General features: G+C 39.1%; 1 protein-coding gene and 1 non-coding gene across 2 annotated transcripts in view; one reads left to right on the top strand and one right to left on the bottom strand.

Moving 5' to 3' along the window:
* LOC146647653 (contactin-associated protein-like 4) overlaps positions 1-21,769 on the bottom strand; it is a 152,604-nt gene that overhangs the window by 66,249 nt on the left and 64,586 nt on the right. The window contains exons 6-9 of the mRNA XM_085387960.1: positions 5,956-6,128; positions 5,710-5,856; positions 1,707-1,974; positions 1,423-1,572 (exon numbers count right to left, since the gene is read on the bottom strand). Coding sequence (XP_085244086.1) covers positions 1,423-1,572; positions 1,707-1,974; positions 5,710-5,856; positions 5,956-6,128 — 738 coding nt within the window. The remainder of the gene's footprint in view (positions 1-1,422; positions 1,573-1,706; positions 1,975-5,709; positions 5,857-5,955; positions 6,129-21,769) is intronic.
* Positions 14,399-14,481, top strand: trnal-uaa (transfer RNA leucine (anticodon UAA)). The gene has a single exon. It is a non-coding gene; the product is annotated as a tRNA-Leu (tRNA).

The raw sequence follows: 21,769 nt of genomic DNA on the forward strand, positions 1-21,769 counted from the left end.
CTTTAGATGCAGATGTACAGCTCAGTCTTGTCCTGTTGAGCTTCTTGAAGAAGCTGAGACCTCTAAAAGTTAGGTAACAGCACCTTGACTGCCATTAGGTATCAGGATGTTGTTGCCTTAGACCCACTGTCAGACCCTAGTATGTTGGTGCAATAGGTCCAGGGTTCCTCCTGGTGCACCACAACGCCTCATGTGGTGACAGTATGCAGGCAGTTCGGGGAGGATACCACTGAGTGCCAATTCCAATTATTCACTCCCAACCCCTGGGAGTCATTTGGTACCGGTCCATGAGAGTTGAGGCTCGGGTGTGAAATTTATGGTTTTCAGGGTTTTTATCGATAACTCGGTTTCCCTGGGTCTTTTCCCGTGTTGTAGTTGTGTGTCTTATTTTGAAAGAAATATTTACGTGTTATCATAGCGACCAGAGAACATTAAGGGGGAGAGGGGGAGGATGTTACTCTCAATGTTGTTGGTGCATTTCAGGAGGACGCTGCTAATAAAGTTACACAATTACACAGTGAATTTGCATTTATTATTATATTTACATAATACCACAGTTTTTATCTTGGTCGTATCTTTTTATTTTGTCGTATTTATCCGTGACACCTTACAGGCCGGTCCGTGAAAATGTTGTCTGACATTAAACCACTCCGTGGCGTAAAAAAGGTTGGGAACCGCTGCAATAGAGCACTTCTGGGACGTTACATTTTGGTCCATCTGATGCCACCAGTTTACACCTCAGACTATCCAGAAGCTTGTTGATGTGCTGGTTCAGAGCTGGGAGGAGATTCCCCAGAACACCATCCATCATCTTATTTGGAAAATGTCCCAACATCGTCAGGCATGCATACAACCACCAGCCTGCTGCATCATTTTTTCATTTTGATTTTCAGGGTGTCTTTGAATTCAGTCCTCTGTACGTTGATAATTTTTATTTCCATGAAATGATGTAGAATCATTTTGTTCCTCCCGCATTACTCAATCCATATCAGTAGAGATATCAAGGATGATTTATTTTCCACACTAGTTTCTGATGTACTTTGCCATTCAATTTATTATACGAATCAGGATTATGCAATATTTAAACAGATTGTTCGCTTTTATTCTCAGCTTCCTGAATTTAATACGAACACACCCACACAGTCACGATGAAGGAGGTTAGCTGTGTATGCAGTGTTAAACACCTCAAAGATTATTTTTTCATGAACATCTAGCTTTCCAGAGAAATACTTTTAAAATCAGTTTTCAGGGGATCTTGTAACTGAATAAGAACTTTAATTACAGCCAACAGAAGGAACAGAAATCTTCTAATTGCTTTTCCAGTTAATCTAAGCATAGATATAATATGTAGAAACACATATACTTAAGGAATTTCAAAGTTTCTTAGTTTATAAAAGCCCAAAAGCCTGAATTCACTCTTACCACCAAAGAACAGTTGACTTTCTGCGGTGATGGGAAATGAGGGAGCAGCATGAGCAATGCCCCCTTCTCCTTTATCCACAGAGATTGTCAAGCGACCGCGTCTGGCTGTAAAATCCACTGCATGCCACTGACCATCATTTAGAGCAGCACCTGAGAAAACAGCAGGCGACAACCCTAATGATATTTTATTTCTTTTTATTTTAAAAACAGTATTAAAAACATAAATCAGTAAGGGGTTGACACATGAAAGGTTAGGATTTCATTGTGCAGGTTTATACACTGACCTGCGCTGAGCTCTAGCACCACTGAGCCACTTTTATGGATCATCAGTCGGAGTCTGGCATCACTCAGATATAACCAGACCATGCCCTCTTGTTGAGGAAGGCTAAAGGTGAACAGAAGCCCTCCCTTGTTCCACGTCCTGAACTGGAATCCGACAGACACACCACCCGGCGAGGACGCTGTAGTCCCGGGCAACTGGAGGAAGCTCTGTGGCCCGGGGAACGTCAAAGCAACGGAAACTGGCTCAGCACAAGAAAAGGTCACATTGCCCTGAGAGAGAAACATGAAGAGTGGAGAGTGGGGAGGTGGGAAGAAAAAAAATGATTACTGGTGAGATAAAACAACATAAAACATGAATATTAATCAGCTGCTGAGGGCGTGTCGCTGTGACCTTGTGGCGCAGCGATCTCATCAGCAAGTCTCCTTGAATATAGCAATATAGCAATGGCTCCTAACTAAAAACAGCAATGTCACCCATCACAGAGCTGTACAGGGAGGTAGATATGCATATGAACAGTGCTATACAGGCATTTCCACTGCGGCCCATTGTTTTGAGTAGTGGTAATGACACTAGGTCCATTGCTAAGGCTGTAGCAGTTATATATTACAGCCCCTGCTCTCTTCTGGGAATATCAGCCTGCTATCTTTATAATGCTCTGGAAACACAGATGACATCTAAAAGCCCTTTGTAGAGCTGTTAAAGTGATATATGAAAGTATACGGTGGAGAAAGCTTCACCACTGCAAAATAAAAAGTAAAAAGTGGACTATAAAATTCCCCAAAAGCCATTTACTAACACATATGCACAACCAAAATACTCCACATTACTGTTGCCGTGCCTTTAAGAAAGGCTAAAAGTGCTCTCTTTATCAAGACAGACTAGAACAGTGTTAATACTCTATTACTATGAGATGTATGGAGCTCTTGTAAAACAGCCTCTATTAGACCTTCAGCCATGCATGTGAATCTCTGAACCATTTTTACCAAGACGTTTTGCTTCTCTGCTCTCTCATCCTAAACTGTAATGAGAAACCATTTGTTACAAAATGGTTCAGAGTTGCTCTCCACTGAGTTCGCTACACTTATTGTCATTGGAGAAATGTTTTTTTTTTCTTTTTCTAATGATAAAGGCGAGGAAGGGCTTACTAGAAATTTAACCACCATCAAGGCTCCTCTGTCTTCTCATCGCTCAGTCTCCTCGTTAGGAGCTCATTAGCATCATTAACCAGCTAGCAGCGCCGCTGCCGGCATCCACATAATTTCCCAGTGGTGCTCTGAGGATGTGAACATGTATGAACACACCTGCACGTACAAACACATTCATATACTCTCGAGGCTAACCTGTCGTTATTTATGCACGCGGAGGATTGGTGAGTGCTGGATAAGCAGCAGAGGAATCTGCCTCGTGCTGTTTGTAGGGATTTCTTAATAATACTAATAATCAAGTCACTAAAAGAAAAAAAAACTGAGTCACGAGTCTGCAGTTTATACTTTTTTTTTTTTAGTGCCTCCGATCTAGCTATTGATGCTGTGTTTTCTCTCAGATATAAAACCCACAGAGCCTGGGGAGTTTGAGGAGCTAAACATTAAAGCACAAAATCAGTCGTTATCACACTATATATATATATATATATCAACCCTCTCGATGCACTGATCAATAAATTATCAGAGTGTGTAAAGGATGGATTAAGCTTTAAGAAAATAGAACATGTCTAAAGATAAATATAAGGAAAGCTGTACAGCTCACACATGGGTCATTCTGCAAAGCATTTACCCCCTAAAAGTCTATTTTCTTTGCTAATTGTGGTCTATTGACTTCACCTCACTGAAAATTTCAGTCAGAACACTGTTTCCCAATAATCTTTCATCTATTGGGAAATAGATGAAAGATTAGTCCATTTTTTTTCCAGATTCTTGAGATGCTCAGGAAACCTCAACCAAATCTTCATCAGGTATCAGGTTACTCTACTAACTGTACACACTAGTAATTGTTTCATAATGCTTATGTCTTTAGAATAAATTTATTTTTCTTCCAATTGATTACGACTCCTGAAGAAGAAGCACAATTAAAAACATCCATAAGTCATGTTTAGCTTTTCCTACTCTCAACTAATTTAAACTTCTCAGCCAACAAATTGTTACAGTTATCTTATCTAAACCATTAGATGTAACACCACCCTCTCCTTTGCTAATAGTCTGCTCAACTATTAGCCCTGCGTGTTGCAGATATTTTATGCTGTAATGTTGTATCTCTTTCTATTTTAGGAAGGCAAGAATCAACACAGTTTTGCAAGATACCCAGCTTAAACCATGAGTAGCCAGGTTTTTTTTTTACATTTATTTAAGTAGAGGAAGATGTCTTGGGTTCTAATCTTTGAACATATACATACACACACACACACACACACACACACACACACATATATACATATTATATATATATACATATACATACATATATATATATATATATATATATATATATATATATATATATATATATATATATATATATATATATATATATATATATATATACATATATATATATATATACACACACATATATATATATACACATATATATATATACACATATATATATACACATATATATATACACATATATATATATATATATATATATATATATATATATATATATATATAAATAAGACCCCAGCCTTATATATATATATATATATATATATATATATATATATATAAATAAGACCCCAGCCTTATATATATATATATAAATAAGACCCCAGCCTTATATATATATATATATATATATATATATATATATATATATATATATATATATATAAATAAGACCCCAGCCTTATATATATATATATATATATATATATATATATATATATATATATATATATATATATATATATATATATATATATATATATATAAATAAGACCCCAGCCTTATATATATATATATATATATATATATATAAGGCTGGGGTCTATCACACCAGGCAAGACCCCAGGTGCAGGCTGTGTAAAGATGCCCCAGAGACAATCCAGCACATAACAGCAGGGTGCAAGATGCTAGCAGGCAAGGCATACATGGAACGCCATAACCAAGTGGCCGGCATAGTGTACAGGAACATCTGTGCGGAGTACAACCTGGAAGTCCCGAGGTCAAAATGGGAGATGCCCCCAAGGGTGGTGGAGAATGACCGAGCTAAGATCCTGTGGGACTTCCAGATACAGACGGACAAAATGGTGGTGGCTAACCAACCGGACATAGTGGTGGTAGACAAACAGAAGAAGACGGCCGTAGTGATCGATGTAGCGGTTCCGAATGACAGCAATATCAGGAAGAAGGAACACGAGAAGCTGGAGAAATACCAAGGGCTCAGAGAAGAGCTCGAGAGGATGTGGAGGGTGAAGGTAACGGTGGTCCCCGTGGTAATCGGAGCACTAGGTGCGGTGACTCCCAAGCTAGGCGAGTGGCTCCAGCAGATCCCGGGAATAACATCGGAGATCTCTGTCCAGAAGAGCGCAGTCCTGGGAACAGCTAAGATACTGCGTAGGACCCTCAAGCTCCCAGGCCTCTGGTAGAGGACCCGAGCTTGAAGGATAAACAGCCCGCAGGGGCGTGCTGGGTGTTTTTATATATATATATATATATATATATATATATATATATATATATATATATATATATATATATATATATATATATGTGTGTGTGTGTGTGTGTGTGTGTGTGTGTGTGTGTGTGTGTGTGTTAATAAAAGTAATATAATCAGGACAACAAGACAAGAATAGATGGTGCGGTAACAAAATGTAAATAAATAAAAAGGCAGCTAATGAAATAAATGCAAAAGACTAAAAGAATCCAAACATCTATGATAATGCCAGTAAAGGCATTATGTTACTGATGCAAAGAGGCGAACTGTTTGAGAGCCTGGAGTCACAGCATATAGGTGCTTTCTTGAAAACAGAAAAATGGGTGTTCTTGGTATCATGTACTTACCCTGACAGTAACTTGGTGGTCACTATTCTTAGCCAGCTCTATCAAGTTGAAGCCATTGTACAGCAGGTTTTCTATGCAGCCATGGAGGTCCTTACTGGAGGCGTCTGGCTTCTGCGATCGAAGGCTATGGACAGCTCCTAAACTCAACTATGTAGAGATCACAATGAAAAAAATATTGTATATTTTCTGTGCACATTTATATAAACACGCCACTGGTCAGTTTTATATCAGTGTGTTTTAGCACACCTGTTCGATGGCCCAGCGACTGAACTCTGCCGGGAGCTGCACTCTCTCCGTGTTTTTGTCCACAGTCAGGTTGAGGTGAGCACTTTTTTGCTCCAGTACTACATGGTGCCAATGCTGATCATCCAACAGGCTGCCAAGGGAGGTGAGATGCAGTGGTTCAGGGGAAGTCTTACCTGAAAGAGAAAGCGGGAGACAGAAAAGATGGGTGAATAAAGAATAACAAGAGAAATGGTGAAGAATGCAAAAGGAAAGACAAAAGAAGAAAGTGTTGGAAAAATACATTTAGGATAAAAAGGAGAAGGAATGGGGCAAAGGGAGAAGTGGATACAGAAGGTGAAGAAGGTAAAAATCAGCTAGAGGTAGAAGAGAGGTGGGGTTGGTCATGGAAGAAAAACAAAGAAGACTGATGGATGGCAGGGAAAGAATAAGAGGTGGTGGAGGATAAAGCAGGCAGAGACAAATAGATCGTTATTGAAAACTGCTCAGAGTGAAACTGAAATTACAAAGACAGACTTTGTTTTTTAATCCACACACCAAAACTGTTTTATTTGTAAGAAACAAGAAAAAAAAGAAACACTGTACATCAAATTGGTCACTATAAAATGGAAAAGAAGTGAAGCGCTCATCAAATGATTTCACTTATGTCATTAGGATTATTCAGTTTTCTGGTGGCTTTTAGCACTTTTTCTATTTTTACCTGATTTGACAGTGACTTTTGTTATATGACCTGTTAGATTGCATGGTTGTCGATATCTGACCCACTATTCTGGGGAACAACAACAATCAGACTTTACACTGCATCTAAATATTTCATTTTTCTCTGAATCCCACAGTGAGGATCACTGAGAGGTCACCCTTGGTCATCTCATTAGCAACAACTAGATATAACTGCACGCTAACACTGAAAAACAAAGCCAAATATGTCCTAATGCCTAATCTGGGGGGGAAAAACTGGAGAAGACACATGGCAAGACACCATTAAAGATAGATGAGCACCAGCCGGTCCTAATAAGTGGATCCATCTCTATTCCCCCCCTAGGGATGTGAAAGAAACTGTGTTTCTGCTTACAGGGGGAACTGGAGAGAGCAGAATACTGTCAGTCATTAAAAATGTATTAGATATTCTTAAGGGAAAAGCAATTTCAACTTCAGAGAAAGAAACAGACCACTTGGAAGCTGATGGACAAATATCTTTGATATTTCACTTCGGTCTGTGAGAATATATACAACCTAGTGAGAAATCAAAGGAAAACCCTGAACTGTTCATGCTTACAGGTAGAGATCATGCACGAGTTGTTTGGATCAACTCATCTTAAGGTGCCTACGCTCACCTTTCCCTTCAGTCAGTTTATTGTCCTTGTAATTGTTTGTCTGGTCCTCTTCAGCTTTACCTCTGCTGAATCTGTCTCGCCTAAATACAACTAGCCAGATTTGTGAGTTTGTAATAAAACAAGTATTCCAGCAGTTCCCAGTATCTCCTTGTGTTTTTCCTAATGTTCTTACCAATGTCCTAATTTATGGTGTGGGCTTAACCCCTTGTTGGAAGTGTTTTCTTCCTCTGGCTGCCTTTAAATGTAACTCCTACCTGGATTAAAGGATTTGGATTTCTAAACTTACGCTACTTCCTGGTGCTCTACATTTACGCCCTTTCTTCTGTTTGTTGCAAGTTTAATACAAAGCTTAAAAACTCTCTGACTTAGGTCTAATGAAACTGTACAACATCAGGTGTTACAAATGAATATTGTCTCCTAACACGTCAGTCATGGGCTATGATGCACAGCTGGAATTCCTCCACCTTTTGCTGCCACGCGTCTTCTATTGCCACATTTTCTTCTTGTTGGTGTCCCAAACATTTAGTTTATCACATTTTACTGACTGCTGTCTGCTTGAGATAAGTTACTGTTCTGTTGTTGTCGTTTTTTCTAACTAGCACTGTAGTTACACTCACCACTACATTATTTCAAGCTTGCATTTCTGTTTGTTGGTTGGTAGAGTTGAATAGGTGGTCATCCTGAATTTGGAACATTTTTTTCTAGGCTACCTTTAGCCTTTAGCCTTCTGCTTAGGAACAACATTTTGGAGCCACTACAAAAGAAAGATATTGCTGTGATTTGATGATTATGGTGCTTGTCTGGGACAGTCTGTGTATACCCAGCTTTAGAGAGTCACTTTAAATCAGCACAAAGCTCTTGATATAAGTGGTCTGCACAACATCCCATATGACAATCGACAGGGAGCAAGAGGTCACTGTAAAAAGTATGAATATGGTTTCATATGTCTGCCCTTCACAGTAATCAGCTATTGGGAGGATTAAATGATATGCTAGACCATGCTCTCATTTGCCATCATTGAAAAACCAAATGAAGGAAAAATGAATATCTTTTCAATAAATTACATTTCTATCCTTCAGCAAAGTTATCAACGAATCAATGTCAACTCAGACGATGTTAAAGAATTACTCTGCCACATGCATATATTGCAGCTCTGGTTAAATACCAAAAGCTGGAAGGCCAGCTTTTCAGGTTATTTAAAATACATTTAGCAAAAGATGACAAGTCCTCCTCCTCAGTGTCTTTTCAAACTCAGACAGCTAGTTGATTCAAACCCAGACCCTTTGTGCTTCGAGGGAACTTCGCGTACTACTGCACCACCTTTCCACTCTAGCATGTGGGAACAATAAGTTCAAGAGGTTGCTACAAATACATGCAACACGCTTTTCTTTTTTCCAAAACTTCAATCTGATATAACTAAATGAAATGCCAATCAAATATTCTATAACTTTCACCTTTCACCAAATCTTGGACCAGATTAGAACTAATTTTAACCTCGAAAGGCCTTAAACCCTTAAGCTCTAATTAACAGAAAATTCTTTACTTGGATAAACACGAATTGTTGCAGTTTGGTACAATTCAAGAATAGTAATAGCACAAATTTGAGTGACCAGAAAAACAATGTTCTTGGATAGCTCGTGCTTGGAAGGAAGAAACATTAAAACTCTTCTGATGTTAACACCTTACTGAGCTTTGAGCTTTCTTTTGTTTTTTAACTTGAGTTCGTCACGTTTTCATATTCTTACATCAGGTGGAGTGAAGAAAAACAATTTTATTATTTTATCAGAGAAAGTTAAACTAATGATACAGAGGAAGTCTCTCCTGTCAACACAGTTATTGTGATGACTTATTTGATTAGAGTCTGGATGAACAGAAAGAGACACTGCAATCAATACGAGAGGAAAGATGAGAATCTCTTTATGGGCTTTGATTAATGGAAAAATTACTGTGTTGTAGGAGGTAGAGAAGAGGGCCTTACTGGATGGATGTTTCATTAGATGGATGATTTGATTACTGCATGAATGATGGGAAAGAGAAAGCAGGAATCAATATCAGAGATCAGAGGCCAAAACAGAAAATTGCTTTACTAATATTAATAAATAGAGCCATCTCTTTCCATCTCTTCATCAATCTTTCCTCGTGTGTTTTCTGTCTTTCGTATTCTCCAATCGTTTTTGGCTGTGAAATCATCGCCTCTGAGGGAGGAAACTTTTCCAGTTTTGAGGACCTAGTGTTACAAAATTTGAGACTGTCTCAGCTTTTTTGTCATCACAGTCCTCTGTTAGACATAGCTGTTAATTAAACAAGTAGTTTAATTAACAGCTATTTATTTAATCAGCAATGCAGTCAGTTTAACTCAGTATGTTAGATATAAATGATATAATTATGCTGAGCCGTAGAAGAGCTGCAATCAAGAGGTTCCAACAAACATGACAATGAAAAGGAAAACTTGTAAATATTTACAACCTTCCCTTCAAGGTCATCTTCATGTGCACCTCTTCACTACTGTCACTGTGCCTGATATCTTTTAGGTCACTCTGGAAGTCCCACTATAACCAGTTGTGTTGTGGTCCTGAGTCTTTGACCCAGCATTTTATGTTTTTGAGTTGCGTTTGTCGTTGTTTAAGCTTGTAGCTGCTTACTGTTCAGTTGTCGCTTTTGTGTATTTTTTAAAATGTATCCTCCGTTACAGGCATTTTTGTTTGTGCTCTTAGTTTAGTCTTTAAGTGCCTCCCCACGTTTTGTCAAGTCTCTGTCTGTTATGTTTCCCTGTTAAGTTATTTCTTGTTTTATTTGGGTAACATTTGTCTTGTGTGTTCTATGTTCAGCTTTACTTCGCTTGTCTCATTATCCCTGAGTTACACCTGCCATATTTCCCACCTGTTTTTTCCTTAGCCTCATTATCATTTGTCCCTTTGTCCTGTCTCATATCTTCCCAACCTTTGGGATTATTTATCCCAGAAATGTGTTTCTTTGCATTTCTGTAAAAAGTCGAGCAATAAGCTGCATTTGGGTCCACTCCCTGCCTACCACACAGCTGAACCTTGACTACTTGAACTTGTGCATCTTTGCTGGACCCTGCAGTGGATGAAAACTCCAGCCTACTCATTTAGTTAGGTAAAAAGATGAAGTCAGAGCCACGATGGCATGTGCTATCATGGAGGTCAGTTGTGCTGAATGTTGTCAAATGCCTTACTGTAGAACCTTATGTTGACAGTATGACACTGGGGGACAATTTCAATGTGTACAATCTTGTGAATGTCACAAAAAATGACAAACATGCTCCAGGTTATCTCCCCCAACTGATGTGTGGCTTTGGGCTTAGACACTGTGCACTTCTTCTCTGACAATTTCTGGTTGCTGACAGGGTTGTAGCCAAAGCCCCGGCTCTCATTACCAGTGATGATACTTATTAAGGTGACTTCTGAGTCAGTTTGACATATAAGCTGATATTTGCTCTCAACAGGTTTGAATTCTGCATTCATATTGTAGCACAGTGGTGCAGTGGACTGCTGCCTCACATATTCATATTCAAAAGTCCTGATCGGTTGGGGCTGAATTAGAATCTTGTCCAGGCTTTCCATGGTGTAACCTGCCTTTCACTAAATGTTACTCAGCCTCCTTGCAACCTTGGGATAGATAAACAGTTCAGATACACAGATACAAGTAGTCAAAATGGGACTAGGCCAAAAAACAGCAGTCCAAAGATGAACATGTAGAGCTTGGCCAACTACCAGTCAGTATGTTTTTATTTTTTAAATTATTAAGTACCCAGTCATACAAGTCTTTGATCCTATTGATTGAAACCTGATACCAAACGTAATGATTGTATGTTTATTATTATTTATAGTTTATTTTGCCATTCTTCAGGTTAATGGAAAACATGAGTATTTGAATTGTATTTAATACCATTCATTATTCATTATGCCAGTGTTTCCCAACCTTTGGGAGCCACGCCACATATTTCACATTAGAAAAATCACACAGCATCATGTTAGGGCCTTCATCTGGGTTGGAGGTTTCTCCAGGACCCAGGTCAGATTGACTACTTTTTCTTTACAAATATTTATGTATTGCTATTATGTACTGTGTCATCTCACAGCATGACTATTATGTAATTTCTTCTTCACCTTCTTATGTTTTACTGGTAGTTGGCAACCATTTAATTAGAGCAAGGCAGTTGCACTGCCCTCTAGTGGAAGAGAATGTAATTGTTCTGCCGGTTACTCATGCCGATTGCTTAGAGTACTGATCAGATGGAACCAGATCACGGCACACCGGATCACACCTCAGTGGTTGGGAAACACTGTATTATGCACTGTAGATTTATGACCTTCACACTAAATGTGAAGGTCAAGTGTCAGTTCTGATATTTCCACCTTCCAAAACTCTTTTGTCTGCTCACTGTTATATCTCTGCATTAAAACTCTGTGGATCAGAACTTACCAGGTTGTTTAAATAGAACCAATTAATGTAACAGATCACTTAACCTTGCACACACAAAGCCAGGCACCTTACAAGAAACACTTACTCCTACGTGCTGGAATAATCAATAATATACCATAAGGTAAGTATATCCGATTAGACTCCGTGTAACACACATAAACACAGATGATGTTCTGTAGCTGAACGACATCTTATCCCAGAATCAGTCAGAAAATCTATTTTAAACTTTTAAAATATGTGTCATTTGATAAATTGTGCAAGATTTTATTTATGAACATCAGAGAAAAAGACAGAATATCCTGAGTAATTGTCTTCAGCATATTCACCCGAAGGCCTTACTAGACAAAACTGAGAGAAGATGCAGATCAGATCCATTTTTTAATGACTGAAATCTGACTTAAATGGAAATGTGTGTGCCCACGAGCAAGACGTTGTTGAGAAATAGAGTGGGAAAAAAGTTTGAAACCTAGTTTAAACTGTGAATGACTGCAGCAGTTCTTCCTCAGACCGAGTCTGCTGTCTCATCATTATAAGTCTGTACTGAACACAAGTTTAAATCATTTTGTCATTCTACTCATGCCCGCAAGACACTATCGCGTCACTGTATCTTGTCTCCTATTCTATTACAGCTCCTCAAAATCTGATTGCTCTTATCAGAAAACTGGCTGGTATAATTATTTCAGCAACTGACTGCCATAAAACACCATGTCTGTCACAGAAACTCGCTAATGATTCACAGCTCAGGTCACCAAGTGAGAAGTTTGCAGGAAGATTTTTGCTTCCTCAGAAAGTATTTCTAGTGCTTTTTCCCTCCTGCATCATGTGAAGTGAGGTTAATCATCTTTTTATCTTTTATTTCTTTTCACTTTTTATTGTAGACTTAATTTGCACAATAATCTAAACTAACAAAAATGACACATGCAAAAATCACATTTGGTCACATTAAGAGAAGCTGATCAAACGAAAACCAACAGATACAGGATCATTTCTCATCTTAAAAGAGTCATTTAATATATATTGAGCATTTGAGTGTTGCTATAATTTGGATATTGTGAAATACTGTGGGATTTATTGAATTCTGCTGTCGGGGCTAAGAGCTTAATGTCTTCTTTCCAAAGCTAGCAAAGGTGCAAAGGTTCAAGCTTGCATTATATGTATGTGCTGAAGTAGCTGCCAACAAATTCAAGCATATAGTGGACTATCTGATCTCATTTATCGTTTTTATTTACAGGCAATGGGAGAGCCTGTGAGTACTTTGTGAATAGTTCTGTTTTGGGCTTAGAGAGTTCAGTGATCCCAGCAAACATCGCTGAGACAGAAGTTTTGTGTCTCTGGACAAAAATGGTCAAAGGCTGTAGCCAAAAGTGTGATTATGAGGCAGCCAGCCAGAGGAGACACATCAAATAATAGTCCAGTCATACCCTCTCATACAAACCAGGGAAAAACAATCATACAGTACTGTGGAAAGAGCCATCTTTCTTTACATTTTCCTTCTTAGGAACCAGGCTTTCTGTCATTTTTTTAAAGTGGTCTTGACACTTGATCTTCAAGTGATCTCCTCCAGGATTTGTAAAGGTCTTTCAGCAGTCTTTGGTTGTGGTGTTTTCCTCTTCTTGTCTGTCTGGTCTAGGCATCGACTCAAAATTATACGTTTTTGTTTGAAGTGAACTGAAGACAGTCATGAAAAGTGAGTGAAGAACTTATCAGACAGGAACCTCATTGAACCTGAAAAGAAGGCACTAGCCAAAGGACTCCATTTTGCCATTTCTCCATAATAGCTGCCCACAGTGGATCTAATCACAGCCACGAAAACAACAATCCATCCTAGCTCCCCTTGTGGGGAACACACCCCATTACATCAAAAACTCCACTGACTTTACCAACAAGTTCCAGAAACTTCCTCTGGATCCGGATTAAACCAAAATGTTCTTTGATGTGGTTTCACTCTTCACTTGCATACCTGAGGCAGTGGAGACTGTCAGAAAACGACTACAGCAAGACAGTTCCTTAGAAAAGAGAACCAGCTTTACCCCCGATAACATCTGCAAACTGTTAGACCTCTGCGTTACCACCACATATTTTAAATACAACAAGGGTGTCTACAGACAAAAACATGGATGTGCCATGGGCTCTCCGGTGTCACCCACTGTGGCCAACATTTACATGGAGGAAATGGACAGTAAAGCCCTTGGCAGCACGTAGCCACTGGTACAGATACGTGGATGACAACAGGGTCGAAATCAAAAGCCAAGAAGTTTAAGCCTTCACATCAACTCAGTGGATAAAGTTCAACAGGGAAGACACAAAGGACAACAGTTTGCCACTTCAGTACTGTGCTGTGCACGTTGAGGAGAATGGAAACCTCAACACAGAAGTTTACTGGAAGCCCACACACACAGACCAGTACCTACTCTTGGACTTGGACACGCTGGAACACAAACTTGGAGTAATCAGGACCCTGCAACACTGGGCAGAAAACATTTCCTCAGAGGTAGAAGGGAAAGAAAAGGAACACATACATGTAAAGAAAGCTTTTAAAACATAGTTATCTTAGTTGGGCTTTCATCAAATCAGTGAAGATGAGTTTTAGTCAAGACAGCTCATTGAAAGTTTGTATTAATTTACCAAACTGCAGTATAAATCCCTTTTTTTCCTTTTGCACAAGTACCAGGATGGCCGAGTGGTTAAGGCGTTGGACTTAAGTTCCAATGAGCAAATACTCTCGTGGGTTCAAACCCCACTCCTGGTACACACCTTTTCCACACCTTGGCTCATGTGATGATCAATAGTGGGCCAATGAACCCTTTAATATACAACTCCCACTAGGGAATCTCCATCATTTGGTCTTAGAAATGAAGAAGCTTCTTGGATGAGAGGTGAAACATCTTCAAGAAACTCAAAGAAGTCTAGTCACTTTTCTTTCCAAGCTCCTTAGCTGTTAGCATTGTTAAATTTGCTGAACAACAATTAAGTTATAGAAACCTTGCGACCTTGCAACAAGGTCCAGAAAGCTTTTCTAGTCGACATTTAGAAAGGCCATCTGGCCGACAGCTGGGAAAAATCAGACAATTACAGGATGCTTAAATGTAAATTTTGAGATTTCATTCTAGTCATTAAAACAAGCACTTAAAGACACAAACATGTCTGACTTCCCAGCCCAGACTGCTTGAGAATTAAAACTTTCTTTTTTTCTTTTTTTACTGTGAAGAGGAGATTCATTGCTCTATGTTTTCAGTCTCTACCTCACTGCATTACCTCAGTACTTATAATTCAAAAAACTCACCAGTGAAGCCTCAGATTGTTGTCTTTGCACTGACTTTGGTACAAAATCGCTTTGATAGCTGCAGCTGTAGGTTTTGCATATTAAATATGCATAAAATTGAGGAAAATTGAAAGAAAAACAAATCTGGCTGTAATAAGTCTGTGACTGTTGATTAATCTTAGTATCTTAAAGTGGACCTTTCAACCTCTACAATATTTTCTGTTATACTGTTACAATCATTGATAGTCACATCAAACAAGGTCATCCATCCATCCATTCTCTTCCACTTATCGGGGTTGCAGGAGCATTGGAGCCTATTCTCGCTACCATAGGGTGAGAGGCAGGTTATACCCTGGACAAATCAACAAGACCAAAGAAGGCCAAAGATTCAAAATAATAAAGGCGAAATATGTGCAGCAATCGCAAATGTAGGCTTCATGCTGCTCTCAGTTCTTGCTTTCAGACAGTTTTTCTACTCTTGGCTCTCTATGATGCAAATGGTGCTGATATCTGTAATATGGTGGCACGTTGCTCTGACTGTGACCACACAGGCCCCATCCACCTGATATTCAAAACGACTAAAACAGTCTCTATTGCAAGGTGCAGGAAATTTCAAGAAAGCTGTCTTAAAGGCATCGAGAAGGGAGCAAGAACAGCTTGTTTCAGAGAGTAAATGAACTGAGAGGTTGAACCAAAGCCCAGCATAACATAAACATTTCAAATATGTTTTGAAATGAAATGATATATGAAATAATGAAAACTAGTCCAAGAATTTAAAAAAAGGAGATGGAAATGAGCATAAAAGGTCCTCTTAAAAGCTAACTTCAAAATTAATTCTCTTCAAATGTATATTCAGTTAACCCAAATTTATAAAGGCCCCTGGGTTTATAAGTTGAATGAACTTAAAACGACCTGCTGTAAAGTAAACTTTTATTGGAATTTCTTTTGTGGGGTAGTGTGATATTTGCTGTGAGATTTCATAACATGTTTAGCTGCCAACGCAGTGTCACAAAATAAGATTGGCCAGTAATTACACCCTGCAGTGCAGCCAAGTAGGTGACTGTGACTAATGACCTGGTTACTACTTTCATATCTAGGAAGCAAGCAACAAGGCTTCTTTATGTGCTGGGGCTTTCCATACAGTCAGCTATGTATTTAAACTTCTAGTCCTTATATATTCACTACACATACCTGCTGCAATCACACAGATTCCATCAAGAATGCAATTATCTAAAAAGAGATGGTCAACAAATTGGCAACGAGTGACAGGAGAGGTGATTTTTTTAATTTCTCTCATGCAGAAAATTATAATTGGTTAATAAGTAAAAGGAGAGTGACAGGGGCAGGAATTAATCACATTATTTAAAGTACTGAACTGCTGAAGGTACTAGCATCTGCTAAAAAGTAATTCATCTACCACCTAGTTTTTAATTTGTATTTTGGTTCCTCAGTCATCAGGACAGACCTGCTGTTTGTGCAGGGTTGTTACTCAGTGTTGCCTCATAATGTGGACAGCATCTGCTCCAGGAGGGTCAGACCTGGATGTGTTAGTGTTAGTACAAAAGTGCACAAAGCAGATGACCCGAATTGCACAATTCGTAACCTAAAAACTTTGTGCAGAAAAGTGAAAAAGAGAGAGAGGGAGAAAAATGTAGAAAATATGAGGCAGAAAGATGAAGGACTGAAAAATGGTTTACGGAAGCTTTTGAAATAACATAAGAGGAAAAGAATTGCTCTGGCATATCCAAAAGACAGAGATACATAACAATGAAGGAAAACAGAAAAGATGGTTGGAGAGAATATCAAAAAGGTCTTTGTGTGTGTCAAGAAGGCAAGACAGGAGAATGAAAATTAAAGTACAACTAAAAACAGCCAAAGTGTCTCTTCTGATTAAAAATAAATAAATAAATAAAATACTGAGATGTGGGCAGAGAAACTCAGAAAAACAACACTAATTAAATCAGAAAAAGTCTTGCTGAGAAACAGGGTGGAGAGGAACAGAAAGAGAAACCACAATGAAAGCTCTGTTGCTATTATTTCAAAGGACTTGGGATGTTGCTATGTTGAGTACGTGTGTTTGTTCACACTAGGGATGTTTCTTATGACTAATTTACTAGTTGATTAGATGGGAAGAAAAATTCTAACTAATCAACCAGTCTGCAAGTATGAAAACAATAAGAAGGCATTTAAATCCAAGTCAATCTAATGGATGAGGTTAAACATGGACAATAATCAAAATGCAGCTGAAAAGTGTGACGCCATGCATAACACTGTACACGCTCAGTGTCAGATGCTGAGTGTTGCTAACATTAGCAGTGGTTGTGCCAGCTGCCTTCTTTCCCTGCAAATTAACATCCACCCGCTGTGCTAGATGTAGTTCTGCATTGCTCTGGGCGAGCGGTAATCTGCCAGCTTATTCTGAGGCAACAAGGCAGAGAGGGCTGGTGTCATCTGCTCGGGCTAAAAGTCTGTGTAACATCTGCATAACATCTCAGAAGTGACAGTTAACTGGCAGTGTAAAATAATACAATTAGAATAATTGCTCCACCAAGTATGTATAGCAAGGGTGGCAGTATTTAAAAACCTAGTCAACTAGTCGCTCACACCCCTGGTTCAAAAAGGGGAGGCAAAAACTGGAAGGTGAATGGCCAGCTTGGCTAAATAGCAAAATGAAAGGGGGGGCAAACATTACATTTTCAGCCAATAGGAGGATGATATGTCCTCAGCATCGATGGCAATGCCAATGATACCTAGCTAACAGCAGTACACTTACCATACATTTTTGTATGTTTTCTATTACATGCTATATGGTGAAGTCAGAGCCAACATAACAGCAAAACTTTAACAAAATGTATAATTAACTGCAGTCATTTGTTTTAATGTTATTTCTTTTAAGTCTATAATTGAGATCAAACCACCCTGATGGGTTACTGAACAAGTACAGGGGTCCCTTGTTTATCCTCATTTATCGTGGGAGTTACGTTCTAAAAATCCGCGAAGTAGCCAACTTTATTGTTTACAATTATTATGGATGTTTTATGGCTGTAAAACCCGTCACTACACCCTTTATACACTTTTCTCCGACAGGCTTGAACATGTTCACACTTTTCTCTATGGTTTAAACACTGCAAAAGTTCAAACCTTCGTAGAAAAATAAGTCCATTGTTATAAAATAAAACCAAAGGGACCAATGGTGCAAAACGTTTCATCGACATTTTTGTGTTTATGTGAGAAATCTTACAAACATACAGTACAGCACTTCAGAGTCACACTGCTGACGATCGAAGATTAAGATAAATTTGACAAACTGTGGGTGTTCCCAAACAGTGACCAGTTGCGCTCGGAGGCGGCTGATGATGGTGGGATTTGGAGGAGGATGGAGGCTACAGGTGCAAGGGCCTCAGATTCACATAGTCCCTTCCACCAGGTGGCTGCAGATATGTGCTGGCATGACTGCCATATTCCATCCCCTTTCCAAAGGCCTTGCTTTGTTCGATACTTTGCCAAACTGCCTAGAACTTTGCCTTTATCGAGACCCAGGTGGTCAGACATGGCTGTAATGACCGCATAGGCACCGTTGATCTCTTCCCCGGAAAGTATGCCCTTGTCATATTTGGGGTCCAGCATGTATGCTGCTGCATGCACTGGCTTCATGCAGAACTCCCTCCGCTGTTCCAATGACTTGACCACAGCCGTTTCCTCTGCTTTCAGTAGTAGGGAAGTGGGCAGAATTGTCTGGATTTCTTCTTTGAGTTCTGCAAAAAGGCACTGGACATCTGACAAGATGGCACCATCCCCCTCTATCTTCGCTATTGCTGCTGCAATAGGTTTGAGGATTTTCTGACTGCTAGATACTCTTTCCCAGAACACATCATCCAAGATGACCTTCTTGATGTCACTGTCGATGCCTACAGACTGGGATATGGCCATCTCTTGCAGAGACTCCTTTCCCTCCAGAAGGCTGTCAAACATGATAACAACACCACCCCATCGCGTTATGCTGGGAAGCTTCAGTGTAGTACTCTTGTTCTTTTCCTTTTGCTTTGACAGAAATGTAGCGGAAGTTACTTGTTTGCCTTTAACATATTTCAGAACTTGCTTCACTCTCTTATTCAGAGTGTCCATTGTTTTTAGTGCCATTATGTCTTTTAGGAGAAGGTTTAGTGTATGGGCTGCACAGCCAATAGTAGTTATATGAGGGTAGGTCTCCTCCACATGTGCCCAGGCAACCTTCATGTTGGCTGCATTGTCAGTGACCAGTGCAAAAACCTTATCTGGTCCAAGGTCATTGATGATCACTTTTAGCTCATCTGCAATGTATTGGCCTGTGTGTCTGTTTTCCTTTGTGTCTACACTCTTGTAGAACACAGGCTGAGGAGTGGTGATTATGTAGTTAATAATTCCTTGTCCCCTGATATTGGACCATCCATCAGAGATGACTGAAATACAGTCAGCTTGGTCAATGGTCTGTTTCACCTTGGCTTGAACTCGACTGAACTCTTCATCCAGTAGATGAGTAGACAATGCATGTCTGGTTGGGGGAATGTATGCTGGTCGGAGAACATTCAAAAATCTCTTCCAGTACACATTGGATGTCAGCATCAGGGGTGAGCCAGTTGCATAGATTGCACGAGCGAAACACTCATCTGCGTTTTTCTGGCTAGTGTCATCCATAAAAGCAAAGAATCCTCTGATGCCAGAGGGACCAGGAGCTGATGAGTGGGTATCTGACTCTGATACAGCTGAAACAGATTCATTTTCCCCTTGAGTGGAACTCCTGGCTGCTGCATGTGTTGGGCCTTGAGGAATGTTTTTGCACTTTGCAATGTGCTGCTGCATTTTTGTGGCATTCTTCACGTACGTCTTATCACAATACTTACACATATATACAGATTTCCCTTGTACATTAGCTGGTGTAAAATGTCTCCACACATCAGATAGCGCACGTGGCATTTTTCTGTAAAATAAAACAAGAGCTTGTAAAAATGCTAATGCAATGCAAGAGATCGTAATAATACAATTGCAATATGATAATAAACAGATATAAATAGTAAGGCTAGCTAAACAACTGGAATGATCTTCAAAACAAAACAACCAAATGAGGAAGCTAGCATCTTCTTTATGTTATACTAGCTATGGCTTATTTAGCATCTAACAGATGCTAGCATTTTATTTAGCATCTAACAGATGCTAGCATTTTATTTAGCATCTAACAGATGCTAGCATTTTATTTAGCATCTTATCAGATGCTAGCATTTTATTTAGCATCTTATCAGATTGCTATCTATCAGATTAATACATTTTATGTGATATTCACAATTTAAACATTTAATGAATATATTTTCCCATAATATCATCAAAACTTACCTCACTTGTTAAGTCCACAGGCTCAAATGTGTGCCTTTAATACTCTTTGTCCTTCAGGCTCAAAAGTGTGGTCCATGTGTACATGTGATGGAGGCATGCACAGTGCCAGTAGGTGGTCTCAATAGCCATGCAGCAAGCTTGTGCTCTGTACATGTGATTAAGGAATGGCATGGATATTCAAGTGTATTTGAATTGCATTTGTTTGTTTTTGTCAATATTATGCTAAAATATACTTTCCTCAACTATATTTAAGTTCCCTAAGAAGAGCCAACCTTCAATTTTGAAAATTCCCACTTTATTCCCATAAATTCCCGTTAATTCCCGTTTATTCCCATAAATTCCCGTTAATTCCCGTTAATTCCCATGGAAAGATTCCATCTTTGAAAATTCCGGGAATTTTGCAACCCTAGGGAGGGATGGGAGATAAAGATGCAGAGATGAAGAGCATTTGTGAGAAATAGAAGTCAGGGGGTGGATAAAAGGGAAGATGAAAGCAAATAGGAGGCGATGGAGGAATCACTTTTAGTAGACATGAAATGGTGAGAGGGCAAAAAGATGGAAAGATAGATGGATGAAAAGACCTGATGGGAATCCTGATGACTGGCAAGCCATATGTTAACGATGGCAGTCTGACAGCCTCTGGTTTAACCCTATTCACACACACACACACACACACACACACACACACACACACACACACACACACACACACACACACACACACACACACACACACACACACACACACAATCTATACAGACTGTAAGCCATGCATCAAGGCTTACAGAGTCCAGCCCCAACACATGCTACAGTGAATGGGTACCATCCATCATGGCTGTAACTAGACAGAGATGCAGCAGCAGCCAAGACTAAACCAATCAGATGGCAGTGTGTGTAACGACCATCTCAAACCAAAAACAATCTAAAGTTATTTTAGAGTTTGAGCTGTCCTCAAACTTATACAGATGTTTTTTACCAATACAACCCTGAAGTGACAAAAAACCTCTGTGTGCTAAAATAACATAGAATACCAGAACCAGAAAATAAAAACAGAAATAGCATGTTTCTTCTCAGAGGAAATGTGCTTAACTGCAAAATCGGTGTGCTAAAAATGCTCTTACCAACTGCAGTAGCATGTCTGAGTGCTAAGATGCCTTTCTTTTGTCTATTTGTGTACAAACCGCTGAAAGGATTAAAAAAAACCTGACGTAGTTACTGCTTGATTATCAGTTTGATTAAAAAAAATCTTACATATGGACACTCAAAAAGCCTCTTAGACTAAAATGTATACTTATGTCAAATATCAAGAACCACATTGCATTTTTACATGTTGCCATTCTTTATACTTCAAATATTTGTTCATAAATGGAAAGTCAGAGCAACAACAAGCATTACTGATAACAGATAA

The sequence above is a fragment of the Rhamphochromis longiceps genome, linkage group LG18 (genome assembly GCF_057381845.1).
Source record: "Rhamphochromis longiceps isolate RC_006_pf linkage group LG18, R_longiceps_female_GT1.1, whole genome shotgun sequence".
Classification (NCBI taxonomy): Eukaryota; Metazoa; Chordata; class Actinopteri; order Cichliformes; family Cichlidae; genus Rhamphochromis; species Rhamphochromis longiceps.